This window comes from Pelecanus crispus, chromosome 4 (assembly GCF_030463565.1).
Source record: "Pelecanus crispus isolate bPelCri1 chromosome 4, bPelCri1.pri, whole genome shotgun sequence".
Classification (NCBI taxonomy): domain Eukaryota; kingdom Metazoa; phylum Chordata; class Aves; order Pelecaniformes; family Pelecanidae; genus Pelecanus; species Pelecanus crispus.
The window spans coordinates 72,418,824-72,441,632 of record NC_134646.1 but is presented as its reverse complement, the minus strand read 5'-3'; the positions used below and the strand labels follow the sequence as shown (position 1 = coordinate 72,441,632).

Here is a 22,809-nt window from a genome sequence, read left to right as displayed (position 1 = left end):
TGATGCAGACATGTAGTCTCATGGTGCCAAAGGTAAAAGTCAAACCCTAGCCAGGAATAATATCAGCTTTCCACTTAGTGGTCCTGTTATCATAACTGAGTATTCCTCTGCGATCCCTGGTTATTGGAAACATTTGTATTAGGAGTAAAGCCTGAAGATGAGTTGTTCTGGAAAATTACTGATGGGATAGAGAAGGAACCAGAGCAGCAGTAAAGATGCAGCTGGTCTCTGCAGGGCAGAAAGGTGGAACAGGAGGGCTCTGGGCAGTCAGTTTTGGTTGCTGAGATGGAGCAGCCAGGCAGAGGTATCCCCCTGCTAATGCGTGCTCATCAGACTGAAGGCCAGTTGAATGAGGATGGCACAGGGGCTAGCAAAGGGTACCAACGAGGCAAGCATAAGCTAAGCCAGCTGCTATCACCATAACCCAGGGAGAGGGGGGATGCGTGTGGGACAACAAGGTGAGCAGCAGGCAAAAGTAACACAAGATCCCTGGAGGTGTTAAAAGGACGTGTAGATGTGGTGCTTGGGGACATGGTTTAGTGGTGAACTTGGCAGTGTTAGGTTTATGTTGGACTTGATGATCTTAAAGGTCTTTTCCAACCTAAATGATTCTACGATTCTATAAATGTTTACAGAACCAAGTACGAAACCCTACGAATATTCATGATGGATAAAAATGACTAATTTCCTTATTTCCTCTCTGGCTTACATCTGCTTCCAGTGTGTTATTGGGAAAGGAAAGCATGTTATTCTACAATGTAGTTTAGTATATCCAATTTCAATAAACTACATAACAATTTCAGTATTTCTTGAATATGCACTGAATGTACACTATGACTTTGACACTTTGCACAGTCTAGAAAGAGAAATTATTATGACAGAAAACTTCTGGAAAAATATGCTATGTTGCCCTGCAGTATAATACTAATTTACTGTGTAGTCTTCATGCCTCATAACAAACTAATGGAACAAACTGAAATATGAAATAAGAATACCTCAGCATGTAATGAAAATAACATGTCATGAAATTAATTGCTGATTATCAATGCTTAGTAATTCTTTGTATTTGCACAATGAAGTACAAAAAATAAACAGCACCTTTTTCTAGATAACATGTAATTTAAGGTCCTGCTACACCATCAGATTACAGAAGTCTGTCCCTGCAAACCTACTGTTACTGAAGACTAACAGCTTAACACATGCCTATTCTGTTGCACCAGAGGTTTTCAAGCCTTTTAGATTGTGCTTTTCTGCTGCTGTTTGTCGTCCCCTCTGCCAGCTTCAGCTCATTGCACCTATTTCCACATATACATACACTCTAATTTCTGATTTACCAAGTGTCCCTGTTCTCCACACTCCAGCACCTCCTCAGCACACTAACTTCTATCAGCTATCACTCACTCTTTAAAACAGATTTTTGAACTGCAAGCTCCAGCAAAGTCAGGCAAGGCTTCAGATTTTGTTTCCAGCAACATAAAATAAACCAGAATGGCATCTAGGGAAGTGATGCCAAACAATACCCACAAGTAACAATTTTGAGTCTGGCTAAATTAATAAGGGTGTGCCTGTATCCATTTGTGTATGTACACATTTACAAGATTTGGGTTTTGTTCATCTGAGCACTTCGGAAATACTTTCTGTTTATACATGTGCCTGTGAGAAAGAGAAAGCAGGAGGCTTATGGACGAGCAAGCATATTTGTTTTATACGTTATTTAGCCATTCATTATTTAAGAAGTTCTTCATTAAATCAAGGTGTCCTGGTTTTGGCTGGGATAGAGTTAATTTTCATCCTCGTAGCGAGCATAGTGCTGTGTTTTGGATTTAGTAGGAGAAGAATGTTGGTAACACACTGATGGTTTAGTTGTTGCTAAGTACTGCTTATGCTAGTCAAGGACTTTTCAGCTTCCCATGCTCTGCCAGGTGCACAAGAAACTGGGAGGGGGCACAGCCAGAATAGTTGATCCAAACTGACCCAAGGGCTATTCCATACCATATGGCGTCATGCTCAGTATAGAAACTGGGGGAAGTTAGCCAGGGGGCAGTGATCGCTGCTCGGGAGCTGGCTGGGCATTGGTCGGCGGGTGGTGAGTGGTTGCATCACTTGTTTTTTCCTGGGTTTTGTTTCTCTCTCTCTCTCTCTCTCGTTGTTCTCCTTTTCATTACAATTTTTATTACTATTATTTTATTTCAATTATTAAACCATTTTTATCTCAACCCACAAGTTTTCTTACTTTTGCCCTTCCGATTCTCTCCCCTGTCCCCCTGCAGGGGGAGGGTGAGCAAGCGGCTGTGTGGTGCTTGCTTGCCGACTGGCGCTAAACCACAACACATGGACTGGAATAAATATGCTGTGGGATGATGAAGTCCTTATGGTTTGTGCGTGACTTACAGAAACTCCGCTGCTTGAAATACATTCACATGAACTCTTCAGCCAACAATTAAAAATATATCAAAACCCCAGTCCGTTCCATTCAACAGAAGATTAAATAAGCAAAAATTTGCAAGAAATAAAGCATCTGATGGTTGAAGGGTAGAATTAGTTAAATCTAAAACAGAAACAGACGTGATTTAGAATTCATCCAGTATGAAATCCACTGGAAACCTTCAGTGGTAACTGAGTACTGTACATGTGAGACACACTCTAGTGCAATTAGAAAATACTAATGCAGAAGTAAGTAAGTGATATTTGATGGCTTTTAACTTAAACCAGACAAGAATATATAGGTTTCTCTGGTCTTTTTTTTTTTTTTTTAATGAGTCATTACTGCCAAAGGGAAAATTATCTGTTTCCTCTCATTGTCCATAAAAGAAGGAATATATGAAACAGCAATAAGCTTACAGAAGGATGACTAATATAACTTTGAAGGCCTTCAGGTTAGAGATTCCTCAGATTTCTGTGGATGCTTGATTCTTGCCCGAGTTGTTCTGAAATTCACAAGGTTTTCTCTGATGTGTCAGAGAAGTTTAACACTTTCTGATCCTTTTGAACTGAAGAAAATAAATGATCATTTCTCCCTCCTCAGTTGTTCACAGTTAGCTTTTCCTTTCTCAAATCTTTTCTCCAGACAGAACTTTTTTAGGTTTGCTTTCTTTACTCCAAGTTCATTGCAATTTTTTGCCATTTCTTCCTCTTAATTTTTCTGTATTTTTCAAGATTTTTAGCCCAAAGCATCATTACAGTATTCCTACTATGCCATCACCCTTTCCAAGGAGAGGAGTAATTGCAGTTGCCTTCTACTTTTTTTTGGAGTTTGGATTCTCCTGCCACCACAGCCTGCAACAGCCCTTCTTGCAGTGACATGAGATGTATCACAGTAAGAAAAAGCTTAAAGGAGTCTTAAAGGAGTCACATGCTGAGTGTACACTTAATGAGAGACATTTCCTGCTCTGAAGGTTTTAAAATGTCAATATACTCATAGAAAACCAGGAACACAGATGCCAGCCAGTCCACTCCTATTACTAAGGCAGCCTCGGTTCTTGACAAACATCTGTCTGCCTGTCTTTTATAGATCTCCAGTAATGGACAAGCTACAATTTCTCCACACATCATTACACAGTTACACTATTCTCATGATTAAAAGGTTTCCTAATATCCTTCTTGATGCAGTTATCTGAAAATATAACATGCATTCTCTCTGCTTCATCACCCTTCTTGCTGGTGAAATCACTGAACAGAACAGGCCTGGACCCAAGATAAATAGAGAATGGGGAAGCAACTGCAAGTGGGTCTGGCATGCCTGGAAACTTTCTAAATGAAGTTGCGTGTCAAAGCACCTCCCTGCTAGAGCCGTTAGCTGAACTAACTCCTTTGCAGTGCTCAGTTACTGCAGAGGACCTTGTGCTGGACCTCATTAAATGCAAACTTCACATTCACTGTAGCAATCAATAAAAGAATCAATTCATTCCAATGGAATTTGACAAGAAGGTTTTATCATGCTTCATGAGGGTTGCAGAAGCCTGAAAGCAAGCCTCCACTCATATCTGACAGGCAGCAAAAGCCACCTGGGATGGAGACACATGCAGCTCAGGAGCTGAAGCCTCACTATTCAGCTCTGACCAAACGAGCAGGCTGCTGGACGTGGTGCGGACAGCAATAAAATAGCATGCTCTTTTTCAAAATATATACTACAGTCTAGTAAGTGCTTTATTCTTTCTATATAACCACAACTAAAAGGAGTATCCCACCACCGCTGCCATCACCTGACTTTCTGAATGTGTGGTCTCATCTGCCACTGAGTACTTTGTGCTCGGTCTTGCAGATTAAGTCATGATATCAGCATCTGTCAGCTCTGACCTTGATTACATTAATAAGATTCCTAAGGACATACTACTGGACCAGTAAACACTACTACCTGTGAAGCTGGGTCCAAGTGCCCTGTTGAAAGTGAACCACACTGTTTCCAGATGAGCAGGGATGCAAATCTAAGTTTCTCACATTTCAAAACCCTTTTCTGAGAAGAGGTTTAGGTGCAAATGCAACTCCAGTCTCTTTTGGGGTGTGGATAAGTAGGGAGAGAGAAAGCATCGTTGCTGGAGATTGTACAGTGCTAACATAAAAGGGGAACTACAGGCACTAATATTGTTCCTAATGTATCCATATTTAGTAATCAAGCAGCTCTGTGCAGGAAAAAATAGCTTTGCATATTTTCCAGCCTAACACCCTTCTCAATGACAGTGATGAAGATGCTTTTAACTGACTTTGACCTTAAAGAATACTTATTCTCATGTCTGCTATACAAATGTTCACGCTTTCATAGTGTGGAGTCACTTTCCAGGAAAGAAAGTTAAGATTTGATATCTGACAGGCTCTACATGTTGGAACAACAGTCAGGAAACTTAAACCACATAACCTATTATCTTGGAAAAAACAGAAGACACATAACCACTGCTGTAATTAGTCTAATTTTAAAAGGTCTGCAAGTGCAAGTCTGTATTAAAAATGCACATTGCTAGGAAGAAAGCACGCAGAACACAAAGAAGAGACCTTCAAAATTCTCCTTTATGCTGCCTACAAATAGGTATGCTTTTGCTCCTCACGTAAAAAGCTTGCTTCTTTTTTTAAATCTCTCTGTGAATTCTAGTGAAAGACTAATTAATGCCATGTATTAAGCTTCTTAGCAACCTGGAGGGTTTATAAAATACCTACAATGTAATTATTGAAAAGAATGCTTCAGTCTAACTATGCAAATGAACATGTTACACCTATTAAAATACCTGGAATTATTCACTAAAACTTAGACTCTTACCAAAACAACAACAAAAATTTAAAAATATGTTTTGTTGTTCTTCCCCCTAGAAGTTCCATTGGCTAAAATAAATTATGGAACTAAGTACTAATTATTCTGCCAGTGCTATCCGTTCTAGTCAGTGGATTTAACCTGAAAATCTGACATATTCAGGTTTGTTATCCTGAGCTGTGATTTAGTTATATATTACCGTTAATGGGATTAGAACAGAGGCAGGACAGAGGCATTTAAAGAGGAAACCCCCAGTGACGAGGAAGATCTCCATGTAAAGTACATCTTGATAAAGGTGGGCTTCCTGCTCCCCTAGTTGGGTACAGTGCTAGTTTTACCCCCAGGATGAAAAGATCTTCACAGTGGCTCACTCCTACAGGAAATAACAGTATCATCATCAACACTCGTGTTCTCATCAAAACAGCATTAGTATTTTTCTCAGGAAGAAACTAAAGGTAGTGGTTGCCTCACATTGATTTCTGCAGACGACTAGTATCACTGATTTGTAAAGCATAAGGTGAGAAACATCCCACATACACCTGCAGATCTGTGTATCAGGAAGAACCATTTCGCTGCTGCTTGGTTATAGTGAAACACGGGAGGGCTTGAAGGCAAACTTCTCTACTTCGGTATTACAAATATTTCGCACTCTACCTCACGTGTGCACAAAATTCACATGATACAGGAACTTAAAATGGTCCTATTTCAATTTTGTCTTTCTTCTGAAGATGAAACCTATATCTAATTGTACAAACTTCCTTTTCTCTCAAGATGAACAAGATACCCTCTGTCCCATAGACTTTTCCTGATTTTCTAAATATGGTTTCGCAGAGGCAGAGTAGAACGGATACACATGTTAGCATCCAGAAAGCATCCATTTATTAAGACAGGATGAAACATTTGTCATAATTTATCCTATAAAATACATCTATGAGCAGCAGGAAGTCTCAATGTCTTTTCCAGAATTTTTAGTGAGTTTTATTTCAACTCAGGATTGATAGTGAATGATATTCAATTTTTGAAACTGAGATTAAAACTGTTCTCAGAAATGGTCAAACTCTGGCTGCACTTTAGCTGCCATCAGTTTTGACTCCTGAGTCCTCTGAATTTAAAAACTAACTAACACAGAAGTACCAAATCTCAGTGGTTTTTAAGACACCACTGGACAAGGTCCTAAGAAACTTGGTCTGATCTCACAGCTGATCTCACGCTCTCTGAGGAAGAGGCTGGACCAGAGACCCCTTGGAGTCCCTTCCAGCGGGAACAATTCTATAATTACATCCACAATTGCCCAACACTTTCACTCAAGGAACTTTGTTGGTTTGTTATGTCTGCTCATTTGAGACATAAAATATTATCCCATTCCCAAGGGTTGATATGAACAAGTGATGGAATGATTTGTTGTGGATGACTACAGAAGCTCATTCTCAACATGCTTTCTGCACACAAAAAAAATAAAGCTAAGTACTCACAGGTTTGCATACTGAGCATAAATCCTTTTCAAGTATGAGCAAATACTTGGAGTCTGTTTTATGACACTCAATTTGCTCCAGGTGTTACAGCTAGCTTAGAACTTATTCAGAAAGAATCCATAAAGAGAATCTGTGTCTTATATTCCCAGAAGCAAAACCATTAGGAAACAGAAGTTACACTAGGAACACACAGAGAAGATGACTAAGCCTCTGAGCTTGCCATGCCACACTCATACGTTGAGATACTCTCTTGATATCATAAAGCAACCAGAAGCCCATTTCCATCAATGCATACTATTTTAAAATGAGTAAGTGAATTTTCTCAGTAGGGACAACACCTAGCACTTTTTCTCAAGAAGCAAGACAACAAACTGCCTGTGAGGGAATTTCAAACCACATTCATGCTCCCACTGCAAGCTCAACTGTGACACAACTTGCCTGGGTGATCTGTACACAAGATGTCCACAATTGAAACGCTTATTTTAGACCTCAAGAAACTATATTATTTGGAGATCTCAGGAGAATTGCTAGCCTTTGGAAGACTTGGGTTCATCTCCTTTTCATTTTCTAAAATAATTTCATATATTAAAGAGTCATATTTTCAAAGACTGATTTGTTATGAAAACATCAAAAAGAACAGTTGTGCTTTTATATGCCTTCTGAGCAAAAAGTGCTATAAAACATTTTTCAGAGGATATTAGTCACAAGAGAAATAATGGATGATTTGTAGTACACATCAAAACTGCAATATAGGTCTGAAGCAAGAATCAATATTATTTATCATGATTGTGAGACAAGCCCTGCTGTTGCCCTGAATTATCTATAGCAACTGAATCATCACAAAGAGCAAACAAGGGAAAAGATTTGGTGTTCAAGGGAGTTTAGCTGAGTTGGGTCTTCACCCAACCAGCTACTAAATTGTTTCTGTGAGATGCTAACCCCAGAGCATTTCTGCTGAAATTTCAGCAACACAGCTGAAAATCAGATAAATTTGTAATTTAGTTGAGAAACTTACAGGAATCTATCTTTAAAAATTTTGACCAGATAGTGTAGCAATTTCATTTATGTGGAAAAACACACTGCACAACCACACATCTTCTTTTCTTTTTTTTTTTTTTTTTGAGTCATTTACGTAAAATTTTTTATAAAACCAAGATTCATAAATCTTTTAGGGAAGTGAAAAAAATAGACACATACAAGGAAAAATGCTATTATTTTCACCTCTACATATTAAAACAATGAAAAATGTAACAAACAACAGAAAACAGACATGAATTGAACAACCAATAATGGATATTTTAGGTTCAGATCTTTCAAAGGCATATGAACGCACATTGATAGCTTTATGAATACAAGCCACCTTTAAATCAAATGCTGGAATTGTTTGCATAAATCTCTAAGAACAAGAACACAGCATACCTATTTAGATATGACAATATATTCAATAAGCTTTTCATCAGCTCACACAAATTTTGAACTTTTCTAAATAGATATTTTGGTTAGCTCACAAAAATTTGAGATCCAAATCCAATTACAATGCATTAAAAGCATAAAGTATAGTATATAATGTAAAGGCAAAATGAAAAGTGTTCAAGTTATAAATATTTTAGATAAAGCATTTTAATTCCTTCAGGCTTATGCAAGCATTATAACAACTTCAAGCATTCTTCCCCAAGTGGCCAAATTACTTTTTTACTATTACATGGTTGATTCAATGAATGTTGTCACAACCTGTGGCTCCATTCTGAAGAGAAGCTCCCTATGCCACTGCTCAAATGGTGTGAAGCAGGAGGTTGTTTATGGACTGCTACAATCTCCTGACATGCAAGTGCCATGCAAAAACATGAGATATGCAAGTCAGAGGAGAGGGCAGAGGGCTGAAGTGCTTTCTTACTTACTCCAAATACTGATGGATATTTTGCAGGAACAGAAATATGGAGATGTGGCATCCAAATAACAGAGCATCATGACCCAGTTCTAGCACCTGCAGGAGCACTGAAATGCTTTGAAAGGAGCAGTCACCATGTCTTTATGAAATGTTTCAGGTATCTCTGGTCTACTGGCTTATCAAAGCTGTCTTTGTCTCTTCACAGCTCGTTGTTCAGAAAAGCCTCATGCCTTCATTCTCAAGTGACGGCAATGGGAAAGAGATACTGTTGAGTGTCACTCAAGGTGACATGTTTGACACTTCACAAGGTCAAGCTCTGTGCTAAACACAAGTCTGAAATGCCTTCAGACCTAAAACCAGATCTTTTATAATTCCTCTGCATGTTCTAAGATTCCATGCAATAAGGCTTCTGCAATTACTGTATTTTGCACTAAAAAAAGATTTTTAAAAGGCACATTTTTGACACCTACTATCAGACACCTCCTAGTAATCACATAGTATCAAATGCACTTATGAATTCAATATAGTATTGGTTGTCATTTCAACCTCAATTCTGATCCTTCACACAAACAAATTTCTCAAATAGCTAGTGATGAGGGCTGGAACAGTAGCCACATTTTAAATTTTTTGGAATTTGTCAAAAATTGATTTGTATCCTAGCTTTTCAATCTTATCCATACATTTTAATGTATGACTCAAGCCAGTGTTTTATTCTATTACATGTATCTACAGATGGTTGAGGGGAGAAAATCTAGACATTCAAACTAGTTAATTGGTGACATTTGGAGAACCAGCTACTCGTTGATTTTTTGAATAACTCTAAACTTAACATATTTGTTTCCCAAATGTTTGGGATAATTTTGTAGAAGCACACCAGTGATCAAAAAAGTGTCTGTTGTCTCTCAAGCAATCAGATTAGTGTTTAAATACACAGAAGGGATTATGTATTCATTCTGTGAAGGCATTTTAAAGATCTTTATTTTTCTGTTTTAGAATTACAAAAATGAGCTAAGGAGATGCTATTGCCTTTCTGTAAAGGAACAGGTGAATCACAAGCTGAATTTTGAGAATAAGGTTGACTGAAATAGGAAAAAAGCGAAAGTTAGGGAGGGAGGAGACGTCATAGTTTGATCTTGTGAAAAAGCTTTAAATATCAAAGTCTGAGTAACACTGCTTTCATCTTGAGGTGCAAACTCTAAGCTCTTTCTCCTTATTACTTTTTAAAGAAGAGAAAACCAAAACCCTGCAAGGTGGAAATATAATTTACCTTCATTAAATCTAAACCGTAAATTTCATAATCACACAATGGGAAATTTTTACAACGCAAAATGATAAATTCCCCAAGATTACAGAAAACTTCATATGGTTGCATACTAAATCACTCAAAAAGCTTTAATATGCATATGTAAAGTTAGAGAAAGTAGTTTGCCTTTTCATTTGAATTTACTGAGGGCCTTTTTAAACAGTTCCCACCAGGTGATCCGTCAGGTGGGACTAGCAGGACAAGAAGGGAGAGCCCTGAGGTGCACGAATTCAGAGGCGACTGACAGCCAGAGCTCAGGTAACTCTTTGGTTTTGTGCAGGAGGCAGAAACCACAATTTTGAAGAAACGTGATTATTCCTTAAATGTCTCTGGATAATTTAAAAGCATAACAAATAAAAGTGTTCTGATCATACACCCCTAGATTTGACACCTCGTTCCCTGCCACCTGCCTGGCTGCCACAGAGGCAGGCGGTGGGACCACTAGTGCCTGGTCAGCCAGGGTGGAAGGCAATCCCCGATGCTGCTTAAACAGTCAGTCCCCATCTTCTTGGAGGAATAGCTACTAATCCACACAGAAGCATGCTCTTCCTGGATGAGCTCATGGCTGCCTTCTGGACCACACTGATACTGACTAAGGTTAGGTTTTCAAAAACACAAGGGAATTGCCTAATTTTTTCTCTGCTGCATTTGGTAGATGTTCTAATGACCTCAGTGGGAAAAGAATTGTGTCTCTACCTGTTTTTGAAAATCTCACTGTAAATTTCTAAGTTGGCAAGCCCTTACCCTGTGCTGTGAAACTGGTGAAAAACACTCATTGATTTCAGTAAGCATTAAAACAAGCTCTTAAGACTTACAGCTCTGAGCAGTATAATTGAAGTTAATGTTAGTAGGAGCCCAGAGTTTGGAAGGATGACAGCCTTTATACTCGTGTTGACTTTCGAAGGTGATCCAGGTAATCAAAATGACTAGAGACTTTTTCCTTTTACAAGAAATTTTAAATTAAGTGTCAAACTTAGATCAAGGGTCAGACTTTATAAGACTTTCCAGTTCTCCCATAAAGTATCTCATACAGAAAATTTTAAACAGTACTACTTAGTAAAAGCAGTTTTACTTGTCAAATGAAAATTAATATATAGTCTTACAGTATGATATAATTTTACAGTATCTGAAAATACTGTTATACAGTATTGCATATGATAAAGTATCCTATAATTTTTAATCATAAAGAGGCACAAACAGCATTAACACCTCCTTGCCTGTTATTCAAATCTCTTACTCAGAGATTATTTGAATGGTAATCCAAAATCTCTCTCCTGGTTGTGAGGACCTGCAAGAAGCCTGGAGGGCTTGCTCTCCTCCGTGCCCTTCTCCTGCCCCTAGTATTTTACTCTGTACATTTAAAAAAAACAATTACGACTTCTTTATTTTGTGCTGTAGTTGTGAGCTTCACTCTTAAACTGTTATCAGTGGAGCAGGATGGCTCTTTAAAGAGTTTGGACTTGGTTTGTCAGGGGACTGATCAGCTGTCCTTCAGCTCCTGAGACAGAGAATCAGCTCCCGTGTGAGCTCCAGAGACTGCAGACGGTCCCTGGGACCTGGGTTCATGGTCAGGAAAAGGACCTTGGTGTGGCTTTGAACGAGAAGCTGCTTGAAGCCTCCTTTACCAGACAATGACACATCAACAACGATGAAGAATTCTTAGGAATCAGTGTGAAAAAATGCTGTTCTATGTTGAACTTTGAATTTTATTTTTTCTTTTTTTTTAAATTTAGATGTTATTTTTTTAGAAAATAAACTTATCCTGTTTGAATACAAACATCAGTTGTCAGACAGCTCTTGATGAAACTGGCTTCTGTCCTCCGTGTCACTAGTTCAGCCAAGGAAATAAAGCAATCCACTAAAAGCAAAGCTTACGGGAGCCTGGGGAAGCTGGGACAGCAACAAATTCATCCATGCAGCAACTAGGCTGCAGCAAGAAGAACCAGCTAATGAAGGTGAAAGCCTGACAAAAGAGACTGAAAAAAAGACAGCCATGAAGCCAAGCTTAGATGGAGGCAGGAGAGGAGAGGACAGGATCTATTCCCCAATGAGACTAATAAGGATTCTCAAAGCCTAGGGTAAACCAGAACATGGGTGGCCTAAAGGCTGAAGAAAAAGGCAGTGACAATCACCATCAATGACCATGAATTCTTGACACAGCCATCAGACTGCATTGCTAAAGTACTTCCGTGGGGAATTTGCCATATAGGGTTGTCCATGGTTACAGTAATTTTTCTTTTGCAGGACAATTTTCTCCAAGACATTCAAACAAGGAGATAGGTAGGTAGCACAACTGAACTGTATCAAAAACATGGTGGGAATTTCATCCACTTCAATAAAAAGACATTTAGTATTACCTGATAATTACTATTCAAACATTGCATGCTACACTATACCAGCTATATCATAGTATATCAAATATTAAGGCTAATGAGTACCTGAATGAAAGGGAAGAGCAGTCCGACTGCAAAGTTGGAGAGCCAGTTGACTGTCCCAGCTATCATGAATGCGGCCGGCCTCTGTGACTGCTGGAAAAACTCTCCAGTGAGGACAAATGGAATTCCACCTGAAACAGGGTCCAACAAGTCAGTGATTTTAGTATACTTCCTCTGCCAACAGCTGTTTCACTTACAGAGATGAACATGCTCTGTGCTGCACACCGCAGTGACTAGCACTGCTCTACAGCTCTCTGCTCAGGTGTACGCAGGGGCTTCTGAGCCAGTAAAATGTGATTTGTCAAAATCATACTTTAGAGAAGTGACACTTTCCTCTTTCATGTCACCGCATCTCCTATTTTACATCCTTTCAGTGATAGCAAGCGGGTAACAGAGCAGTGAATCCACACAAGAGCTTCTAGAGTACCATGTGATGAGCCATTTATTAAAAATAAGAATGATTATTTCTACTAAAATGCTTGAAATTCTGAAAATTCAGAAATATTCCAAAATACTTTTAGACCTTAACACTTGGAAAGATGGCTCCAAAGAGATTAAACAGTATTTTTTTATAATTATTACCCACTTTATTTCAGCAATAAAAAGGGCAAAACATTTGCTTCTCTATGAGCGTACTTTTCATTGATGCTTATTTAATACATTCTCTTACTAGATATACTGCTGGCACTTCTGGCAAGGTCTATTTCTCCCATCAGCCAAGGACTCTGACCTCCATAATAACAAGCTCAGTTGAATACCACATTTGTCACTCATGTTTCCTTCCACTTAGGCAGTGGACTGTTTTGTACAGCACTAGCATATTGCTGGCCTGACAATACCCCCCTGGGGAAAACTGTCTAGTAGCTGAAAGTCTCAATTTATGATCTTTGGCTTCCTTCATTCCAATAGGATATTTCAATAGAAATATTTTGATTTTTATAGAATAAAACATGGATTACATTTGCTGATTGGCTACTCATATCAGTTAATGTTGCACATTAGACATGCATCTACTTGCAGAATTATTTCACCACAGTTTGGAGGACTGTAAACCTAGTAACATCAGTCAGGTCCTCAGTATTCTGGTGCTACCAGTTTCTACTTCTAGGTCCTTATGTCTGCTGGTATTATCTGCCTCACCACTTAGCTTTATAGGCGAGATCCATGTACACACATACTATGGAAGTCCTTTCTCTGTTTTAAGCATTTTAACAAGTTACTGTGAACAATCAAAAGCATATTAATGGACATACTTCCTCTCAAAAACCTCTGTAACAATTCTGACTTCCAAAGTATATATAAATTAAGACAAATACACCACCAAAGACTTATCCATCCACTGGATTGTATTGCATGGTTTTCCTTGATCTATGAGTTTGACTTTTGCACTACCCTTACTCTTAGACAGTTGTGAATATCTGTAAGTGCTTTATGGTGACACACGGTCATGTAGACCCTTGTGCTCAATGGCACTACACTTAAACACATGCACCAGAAGCTGTCCTATGAATAGTATGAGATAGGAACTTGTAAACATGTAACAGGACATGCAGATGACACACGGTATCAGATATTCCTCCATTCCAGATCTTTCAGATGCAGACACCATGAATTTGTGCATAAAAGAAAGGCCATATGATACACCAAAATGGCTGTGTATGTTAGTAGGTATCACTCTCCATCATCAGCTAATGTGACTTGTGAGAACATATCTACAACGGTACCAAAGGGTTCAACTGAACTTTCTGTCCCAAAGACTGCCAGTATAAATTACACCAAAAAAAGTACAGAGCAAATAAATTTATTTGCTTCTACTTTATACATGGAAAACTGAGATATGTAGAGTTTAGGCCATCCAAGCCCTAGTTTAGTGTCCTTCTACAAGTCATATGTAGTATCTGAATTCTGTGAGTGAAAAACGTGACCTCTCCCAATAGCATGTTGAACATGTAGAATAACCAGCTGAACAGGCATAACTTATGGAAATTAAAGCAACATGTGGTCTATCAATCCTTAGTGGCTTCCACTGCCTATTTTATTATACACTTGGAATTTGGGTTCAAATCCTAAGACACGGCAGGCAAAACAACAATCACATCTGTTCTGTCAGCATCTGTTTTAGGTCTCAAATGCCATGCGAGGCAGTGGTTTGCCAGGGCACTTGCCCCTTGCAGAGAGGAATTGAAGGACTAGAAACACAGAAATCATGTAAGATGATTTATTTATGGTCATTTATTCTGTCATGCCTTTGCTGTAGGACAATCTACAGAGGTGTTGCTGTTCTTGTCAGTATAATACAAAATGCTGTTCGAGACTCATTTGGGGAAATACACATTGTACAAGAGAGGAAAAAAGCCAGAGGCAAAAAAAAAGGCAAAAAAAAAGACAAAAAAATACAGAAGGACAGAAACATATCAGAAAGAATAAATGTTATGGAAATAAAAATACATGGGAACTATCTTGGAAAAAGGTTCCTTGAAATTCAAATGTAATTTCTAGATACATATTAATCATTACTAAAACTTATTATTAGTCACACTTGCCACAAAAGCTCTTCAATCTAATTTGAAAAATAATCAATTAATCTAGTGATGGTAAAAATAGTATTTTGCAAAGTCTAAAAAAAGAAATTACTAGCTGCTCTGAGTCCTTTCAAATGTTCTGTAGAGGACTGGGAAAGGTGGCACAGACAGACCTCCAGACCTTCTTGTGGCATAGACAAGCATCTCCATAGCATCATAAAACAGAGAAAGTCAATTTCTATAGAGGGATGACTTAAGGCAAATTATATTGAAGAACCAAGGAGCCTGAAAAGAGAAACCGAATGAAGCCAGGTCATTGCTATATATTGCTATATGCCTGGAAGAGCAGAGACTTGATCTTACTAGGATGCAGAGCAGGGGATGCGAATGCCTGCCAAGAACCACACCACTGTGAAAAACACACTCCACAACCGAAGTAAAAAAGAAATTAGGGCAACCTGAAGAAAAAATGTAAAGCCTTAGACACAGTGAAGACAGCTGAGATCAGCTGAACTGATAGCTCCAGGAGTCCTTCCCCAGCAATTTCATGGTGTCAGAGGTGTGTTCAAGGACCCCTTTTCTCATGGAACTTGGTTTATTTGAGAAAGAAAACTGGGTGCATGGGATTGAAGGAAGCTGTAGTATGCTCTGACTAGGTCAGTTTGGATCTGGGCTGCAGTGTGCCACTATTCAGTCTGCAGATGCAGGCTTGGTCCTCCCTCACTCTCTCTTTACAAAATCCCAGGATTTTCCACCTTACTTTTTGAGTAGCTGAGTCATGACAACAATATGGCATCTCACCAACCATTCCTTACAGAATCAGTCTCATTGCAAGGTTCTCTACATAATCACCAGGCTAGATGGGTCCATACTAGCCTGTGTTCAAATATAGATACTTGGAAACCACAGCCAGAAGCAATCCAACCAAACCACTGTATTTTTTGAAACAGTCTTTTTGTCATGGATTTTGCAGCTTTAGAATCTATTTGAACATGGGTGAAATTGTTTCACAAAAAAGCTAACTGATGTTCTTTCTCATGGGGGATGAACCTGGCATTAGCATTTCCCCTGGAAGGCTTCCAACACAATTTTCACTGAAACAGCTTTATTTTAGCTCTGATCATAAAACCAAAAATGTATATTAGGATTTCCTGTAGGAGTTTTTCAGCAAGGTAGCTTCTGAACATGAATTTAAAGAGGTAATGCATTGACCACAATAATTATAGTGATTAATTTCTAATATGTTGTTCTTTTCGGCATTGCAGTGAACATAACGGAAGAAGCTATTAACATACTGCAGCATGATTAAAGAATGTTTGTTATACCTGTTAGCATGCTACATATATTGGAAATTACAAATTTCCTACTGCAGGACTTGTATATCAATGGGCTGTTTAATGAAACTAGATTAGGCTGACATGACACAATAAGACATGCAACAATAATTCTGTATCTGTGTATTTTATTTGCTTCCCTCCATAATCAATCCAGTTATACTTAGAATCAATGTCATTTGCTGGTAAAGCATCCAGAATCTTAACCCAATAATCCTTTATGCATGAACAGAAATAATATTCTTTGTATACATGCTACAGATTTTCAAATATATATTTAAATTTGCACAAGTATCATGTTTTCTTGTGAAAAATTAAGTATTTATTGTTTTGTTCAGTGAGCACTTACAAATAAACACTGTTTAGTAGATGTTACTCACTTCACTGCAAAAATCTGAATACAGAAAACATGAAAAAGGAAAGAAAACACTGAGATCCTCATTCTGTTTTTATCCAGTACCTAACTGGGAGCTGAAGTCATGGCTATATATATGATTTATGAAATGAAATTGTTAAAAGAATAAATGCCTAATACAAATCAGGCAGATTTATTACATTGGTAAATCACCTCTAAAGGCAATGTAAACTTTGTGCCCTAAGAACCAGTAAAGAGAAAGGAACTCATTCCCTGAGCCAGCAGCTCATCTTTCAATACATGCTCAAGAGAAAACTCTGTGTGTTCAGGGAATGGCTCCATGGCCAGCCATGGGGCTTCCAGCCCCACCAGGAGGACCATGTGGCCATGGCCACACAGCCTAGTGGCCTCCTGCATGACTCAGCACTCTTTAAATTCCACCTGTACAGGCGTGAGTCTGGAAATCCTGAGAGCCCTTATTAGGGCAAGAGCTCCCAGACTTTCTAACTCCATGCTTTGAGAGAAGGAGTCTTCAAAGTGAGGTGTTTTGAGAAAATAGGCAAGTACTTTGCAACAATGTTCTGTCTTGGAAAAAAAAAATCTGTGCAGCTCTAGACAAGATCAAGCAAAACAGCTTTTGACTGCAAGGCAACGTACGTAGCGAAGACTGATACACCGTAATAGGGTTGGCAGATAAAGTACTATCTCAATGAAAGGCTTCAGAATTTGCGATTCAAGGGGCAAAAGACACCTTTTAGAGGGCAGCTGTTGGAGAGGAGCAGTGGAAGTGAGACAATGATCCTGGAAGAAAACTGCTGGAAAAACACCCAATATTCTTCAGTGAGGGAGCAAAAGGCTGTTAGTTTCTACCCAGACCTTAGCTATTTAAAAAAAAAACCCAAAACCAAAAAACCAAAACCTACAAACCCCCAAAAAACCCCAAACAACCGATCAAAACCCCCTGAAATCCCCACCAAACCCCATGGGAAAATACACTGCAGGAGTACTGCCAGTGAGGGATGCAATGCAACTACTGAGTTTCTTCCATTTCTATGGGTATACAGACAGAGTAAGAATTTTGCAAAATACACACTTCAGTATTTAAAGAGGTGTTCTGTAACCTGTCAGATTATTTTAACTTGTAAATCGTATTTGATAGAATAATACCCCACCAAATAACAACATTACGTAGTCAGATAAGACAGCTGTATCTCCCAGCTAATCCTACTGAGGGAACTGGGGGTAGAACATGTGATAGGGGTGTACTGAGTCACAGCTTCATGCTACAGACTCTGCTGTCTGTCTCCAGCTCTTCTCCAAGGGAGAACTGTTGAGCTCATCTACCACAGAATTAAGCAAAACCAGGCACTTCACTTGCATAAAACAGCATAGTTCATTAGCTACATTTATTTGCACCATTATTTGAAGAGCATGGTCTTTTCTGCCTTAGATTACAGGCTACTTGAATAAAGAACATTTAAAGATAAGTCAGTCTATAGGAAACCAAAAGTGCAAACCATAACACTAAATTAGAAAACACAAATAATATAAAACCTGGAAAAAACCAATAATACGATAATTAGTACCTATAGTCATTAACATTCTAGTTTTTAATAGAATATTTTGTGGAAAGGGTTTTTGAATTGATTAACTGGCCTTTGGTTTAGCATCTATAAAACGTGTTATTCTAACAGCATATAGAAAGCCAGTTCTGGAGGTATTCTGAACTTTGTTGGTGCAAGGTAACCCACATCATGCAGGGTAAATAAACAAACTAAGCAATGGTGCACAACAAAAATATTTATATACTCTGTTGTAACATCACTAGTTAAAATGTTAAGTGTTGGTTCGCAGGTAATTTACACTAAAATGGTTGACATACAACAACAGGGCTATTAGCTACTGAGGAAACCACACAATAGTCTTTCTATGTCTGTTTAGGTAACTATTTCTAAAGCAGATATTCCATGTAATTTCATAATGCAAAAGACATAAGAATGCCCTCATCTGAACCATCTGATAATTTCTTCTTCAGTGAAGTTCTCCCCCTCTTGAATAACAATTAGTGCATTTTCCTATAATTTTTAGTTCCATACGGCAGTGCTCTCAAGCAGAATTTTATGAGCAGTCATTTACCAACTGAATCATTTTTCTCTGAAAGTTTGTTTAATGAAGGCAAAATACTTACTGCATAACTGATGAACCCAAATAATTTCAGTACTTTTAAGATATTGTTCTTTACATGAATTATAATAATTCTTTTCACGAGTTATAATAATTCATTTCAAATACAGTTGTTTCCTGGAAGCCTGAGTAACATCTTCAATTTTTAATAGCTTTTCCTTTTTGGCTTTTTTTATTGTAAAAGAAACCAGCAGTCCAGATGCATGCCATTCTGCCAGCTGCTGTACAAATCCGATATATCTTTTTTTGGTGTTTTGGTAACACTTTCAATCTGGTGGGGTATTTTGTGATTTTTTTGTTGTTGTTTGATTTTTCTTTTGCATTGGCTTTTTTTTTTTGTAAAAACTGAATATCAACATTAAATTTCTATGGTGGTACTTAGCAATATTTCTTTTTGCTTCAGCATTATAATTCTGCATAACTGCTGAAGAATAAAATACAATTAAAAAATACACTCAACTTTTAACTACATGTAAATAGTCTTTTAAACATTTATGCTATATTTTCAGACTCACTTTATCATATCAGAACCCTCATTATAGCCTTTCTGTTCTTCTATTTGCATGTAAAGAAAAAATTTCTTTACTGAGCTATGACTAAGAGTCTTTATGATATAATTAATTTTATAATTATTCTCAGTACCAATGATGATCAGACACTGATTAACATCATTTATGGCAATATTACATTATTAAAAACAATGATCTCAATGACAGGATCAATGATGAGAGTTTTTAGTTTAATAAAAGCACAGAAGTGTCCCTTACATTTTCATCTACTGTACAGATGGCAGTATCATGGAAATACCTGAATTAATCATGGAAATACCTGAATTAAAGACTCACAAGTGTGATCAGTCCCAGGTAAGTGAAATATTCATACAGTCACATCACTATGACAGGACTGAAAACAGAAAGAACCCCGACCCCTATCTAGTCTAGGCTTATTACTTCTACAATAATCTACTGAAAAAAATAGTCATCAGACATGACTTCCCTGTCAGGAATTCAGGTTGACAGCCCATTAGCACAAAATGCTGCTGGTTGTGAACCTATGCAAGCTAAAAAAGTCTTGAAAAATAAATGTGGCATGTCAGGCTTTCCTCATGAAATATTTTAAAAACCAAATTAATCACAGTAGCAGTGCACAATTATGTCATTGTATAGCTGCATTCATCCTGAAGGACCCCAAGAGTAAAAATAGTGGACCAAATTTTCAGAGAAGCTGGGACAGAAGAGTCTCTCCCTGTGCTCCTTCTCCTGTTTAAGATGGGTAACAGATCACATCTCCACTGCTTATGATTTCTAGAAACTGTTAAACCTTTAGGACGTGGGACCTCAAATGCCAGTGATTAAAGAATTTGGCTGCTGCTCCAGGATGGTAGACAGGGTACGGAGAGCAGTAGATGTAGAACTAATGAATGCAGGACAATAAAAATATTTTATTTTCCTTACTGTGGCCGATAACCAAAATAGACACAGCAAATAGCAATATCTGTTTGCTACCAAACAGAAAGGAAAATTAAGAGAGCGCCAGAAGGTGACCTTAGACTAGAAGTACCAGCTTGAAGAAAGACAGTAACAGTCTTGTTGCAATGAAAGATCTAAACCTTCTTTCAGATGAAATTCAGAAAGAAGTCGCCAAAGCCATATTGGAGTGTTCCCAAAGAAGTGAAGTTTCCAGAGTAGGACAGATACATCTAGAGATTCAAAGGAAACAACTGCTTACTCAGTCAAACTGACACCATCGGACTACCCTTGTTCATGCAATTGTCCTTCTGACCTATTTTTCCCCCTGAAAGTCTCTTACTGCTGTTTATTTAGCTTTCTACATAGTAGGCTGGCTATCAAGAAACACTATCTAGACCCTATAGCAATTTTCATTGCAACGTAGAACTAGTAAACATTTGCATTTAAATGCTAGCCATGGAGCTTAGCCAAAAATAGATGAGATGAACTTAGATCTTTTCTTTGCTGTGTGTTGTGCCTGGGCACAAGGAAAATAAAATATTTTTATTGCCTTACATTCATTAGTTTGAGATCTACTGTTCTATATATTTATTAGTTTGCACTTTTGTAACTATAAATATTTTATAGTAATTCACAGCAGAAACAGTATATTTTTTTACCAGGCTTTCTATATCCAGTCCCCATTAATCTGAATAATGTACATGAAGCCCTAAAACACATGGGTGCATTTTCCCAGCAGTAAATTTCTTAAGTGTTGGAATTGTGAGCCATCAGCAAGTAATTAACTATCATTCAGGAAAACATGCTTGTTCAGGTAAGAGGAGTGCTCTCAAGTGTCAAAGCATTCACATTTTGAAAGCTTCAATTAAGATAATTTGTAAAATCTATTGTTAAAGGGATAAAGTTCGCAAGTTTTCCTGCTGCTAAAAACTCTGTGTGTCATCTCCAGCAATTCCTTTATCCAACAGATATGGTTACCTTTAAAATACTAGGGGTTCATTTTTCTTTAGAACTTTCACTAAAAGAACTGAAAAAACTTCTGTAACAGAACTGTTAAAAGCCACACATTTACTCTTTAAAGAGATAAGTATTCAAACAAAACATAAAACAGGTATTAATCCCAAAATATATGTTGAATGACACTGTATCCAATATATTCAAGGGACATGTTATCTCCCCCCCGCAAAATTTAATGAAGGTGTGGCCAGATTGAAAGCAATTCTAGTTTTATTTCTTAACAGCCCAAAACCTCAGCTCGTTCACCGAAAGAGTGATTTGATCACCAAAAGATAAATTCTCATGTGAAGCCCTTAAACTTCCCATCCTTTTACCTCCTTGACTTAGAAGCAGTTGAAAATAGTCCTGCCCCCAAGTGTAGGCAGGAGCTTTTTCCACTGCTAAAGGAAACCAGAGAAGGAAAGAAAATCAGATCTCCTGTTGCTGTGCTTCACCGCCCACATAAATCAAAGCAATGGCATTAATATGGCAGGCCGTGACGCTGGCAGCTGCAAGGCGAAACTGCCAGCCCTAAGGCTACTTGTGTTGGATGGATGGTAGTCCGCAGCAATGGAGTGGCACAACAGGGCAGGGGATGTGGCCAGAGATCCCTCAGCAAATCTCCAACTGAGACCGGTATGTATTGCATAATAATTACGGATCTCCAGGTTGTTATGGGTTCCTGAACTTAATTGTAACTCATGTTTGGAATATTTAACTGTTTTTAGTCCAGCATGTTTTAAACCTACTGTTGTGCCCACAAAAGCCTTATAATGATCAACAAACCAAACCTCTCCTTAAATACCCAGGAAAACTAAAGGTTATTTCTGAACAAATACCCTTCTTATCTGATGAGTGAACTATTTGACACTATCAAAGGATGTTTACCTGCTGGAAAGACTGTAAAGGCTTCCAGCTTACAGAATAAAAGACGTTTTGAAAAGTAACCTAAACTTTCAAATCTACCACTTTTTAATATTAGCAACACTGGTTTATTTGTTTCTTTTCAACATTATACACTTCTCTAGTACAAAGAGAATTTTTTTTCCACTTATGCAAGCTCCAAACTCTTCCTCAACATGTACTAAAAAGAATGCCTCTGTAGGAGGCCATGAGCATTAGAAATTCTTACATCCCACTCTAAGTGGAGAAGCTAACACAACATCACACAAAGCTTCTGTAAATGCCTATTTCAGGCAATAATACTGATGCTGCCTTTCATTTCAGTACTTTTATGTCTATGTGTGTGCTACCACACCTTTGTTTGTGTTTCACATCCAAGAGAAGATTTTTTTTCTTCCTGATGACATTTCAGATTGAACACACTTCATGACTTTCAAAGTGACCCTTTTACCACAACTGCTCCGCTGTCAGTCCAGCTGCACATTGGCATTCAGAGTAAGAGCACAGGCTGATTTAAACTTTAAATATCAAAATATTTTTGATACACCTCTGGGCACAGCAATGATTTCCTCCAAGTTTTCTTTTGTTTACTTCATAATGTCAATTTAACACATGCTGAATACACCGTTATCATGTTTCTATTGTGTATTCTATTCAGCTGTACTAGGAAAGACTTCACTCACACTCCATAAACCATGACAAGTATTAT

At 38.0% G+C, this 22,809-nt stretch overlaps 1 protein-coding gene across 3 annotated transcripts in view; it reads right to left on the bottom strand.

The window, feature by feature from the left end:
- Positions 1–22,809, bottom strand: part of SLC2A9 (solute carrier family 2 member 9) — a 115,702-nt gene that overhangs the window by 10,508 nt on the left and 82,385 nt on the right. For all 3 annotated transcript variants that reach the window (XM_075709113.1, XM_075709114.1, XM_075709112.1), the window contains exon 11: positions 12,341–12,468. In XM_075709113.1, coding sequence (XP_075565228.1) covers positions 12,341–12,468 — 128 coding nt within the window. The remainder of the gene's footprint in view (positions 1–12,340; positions 12,469–22,809) is intronic.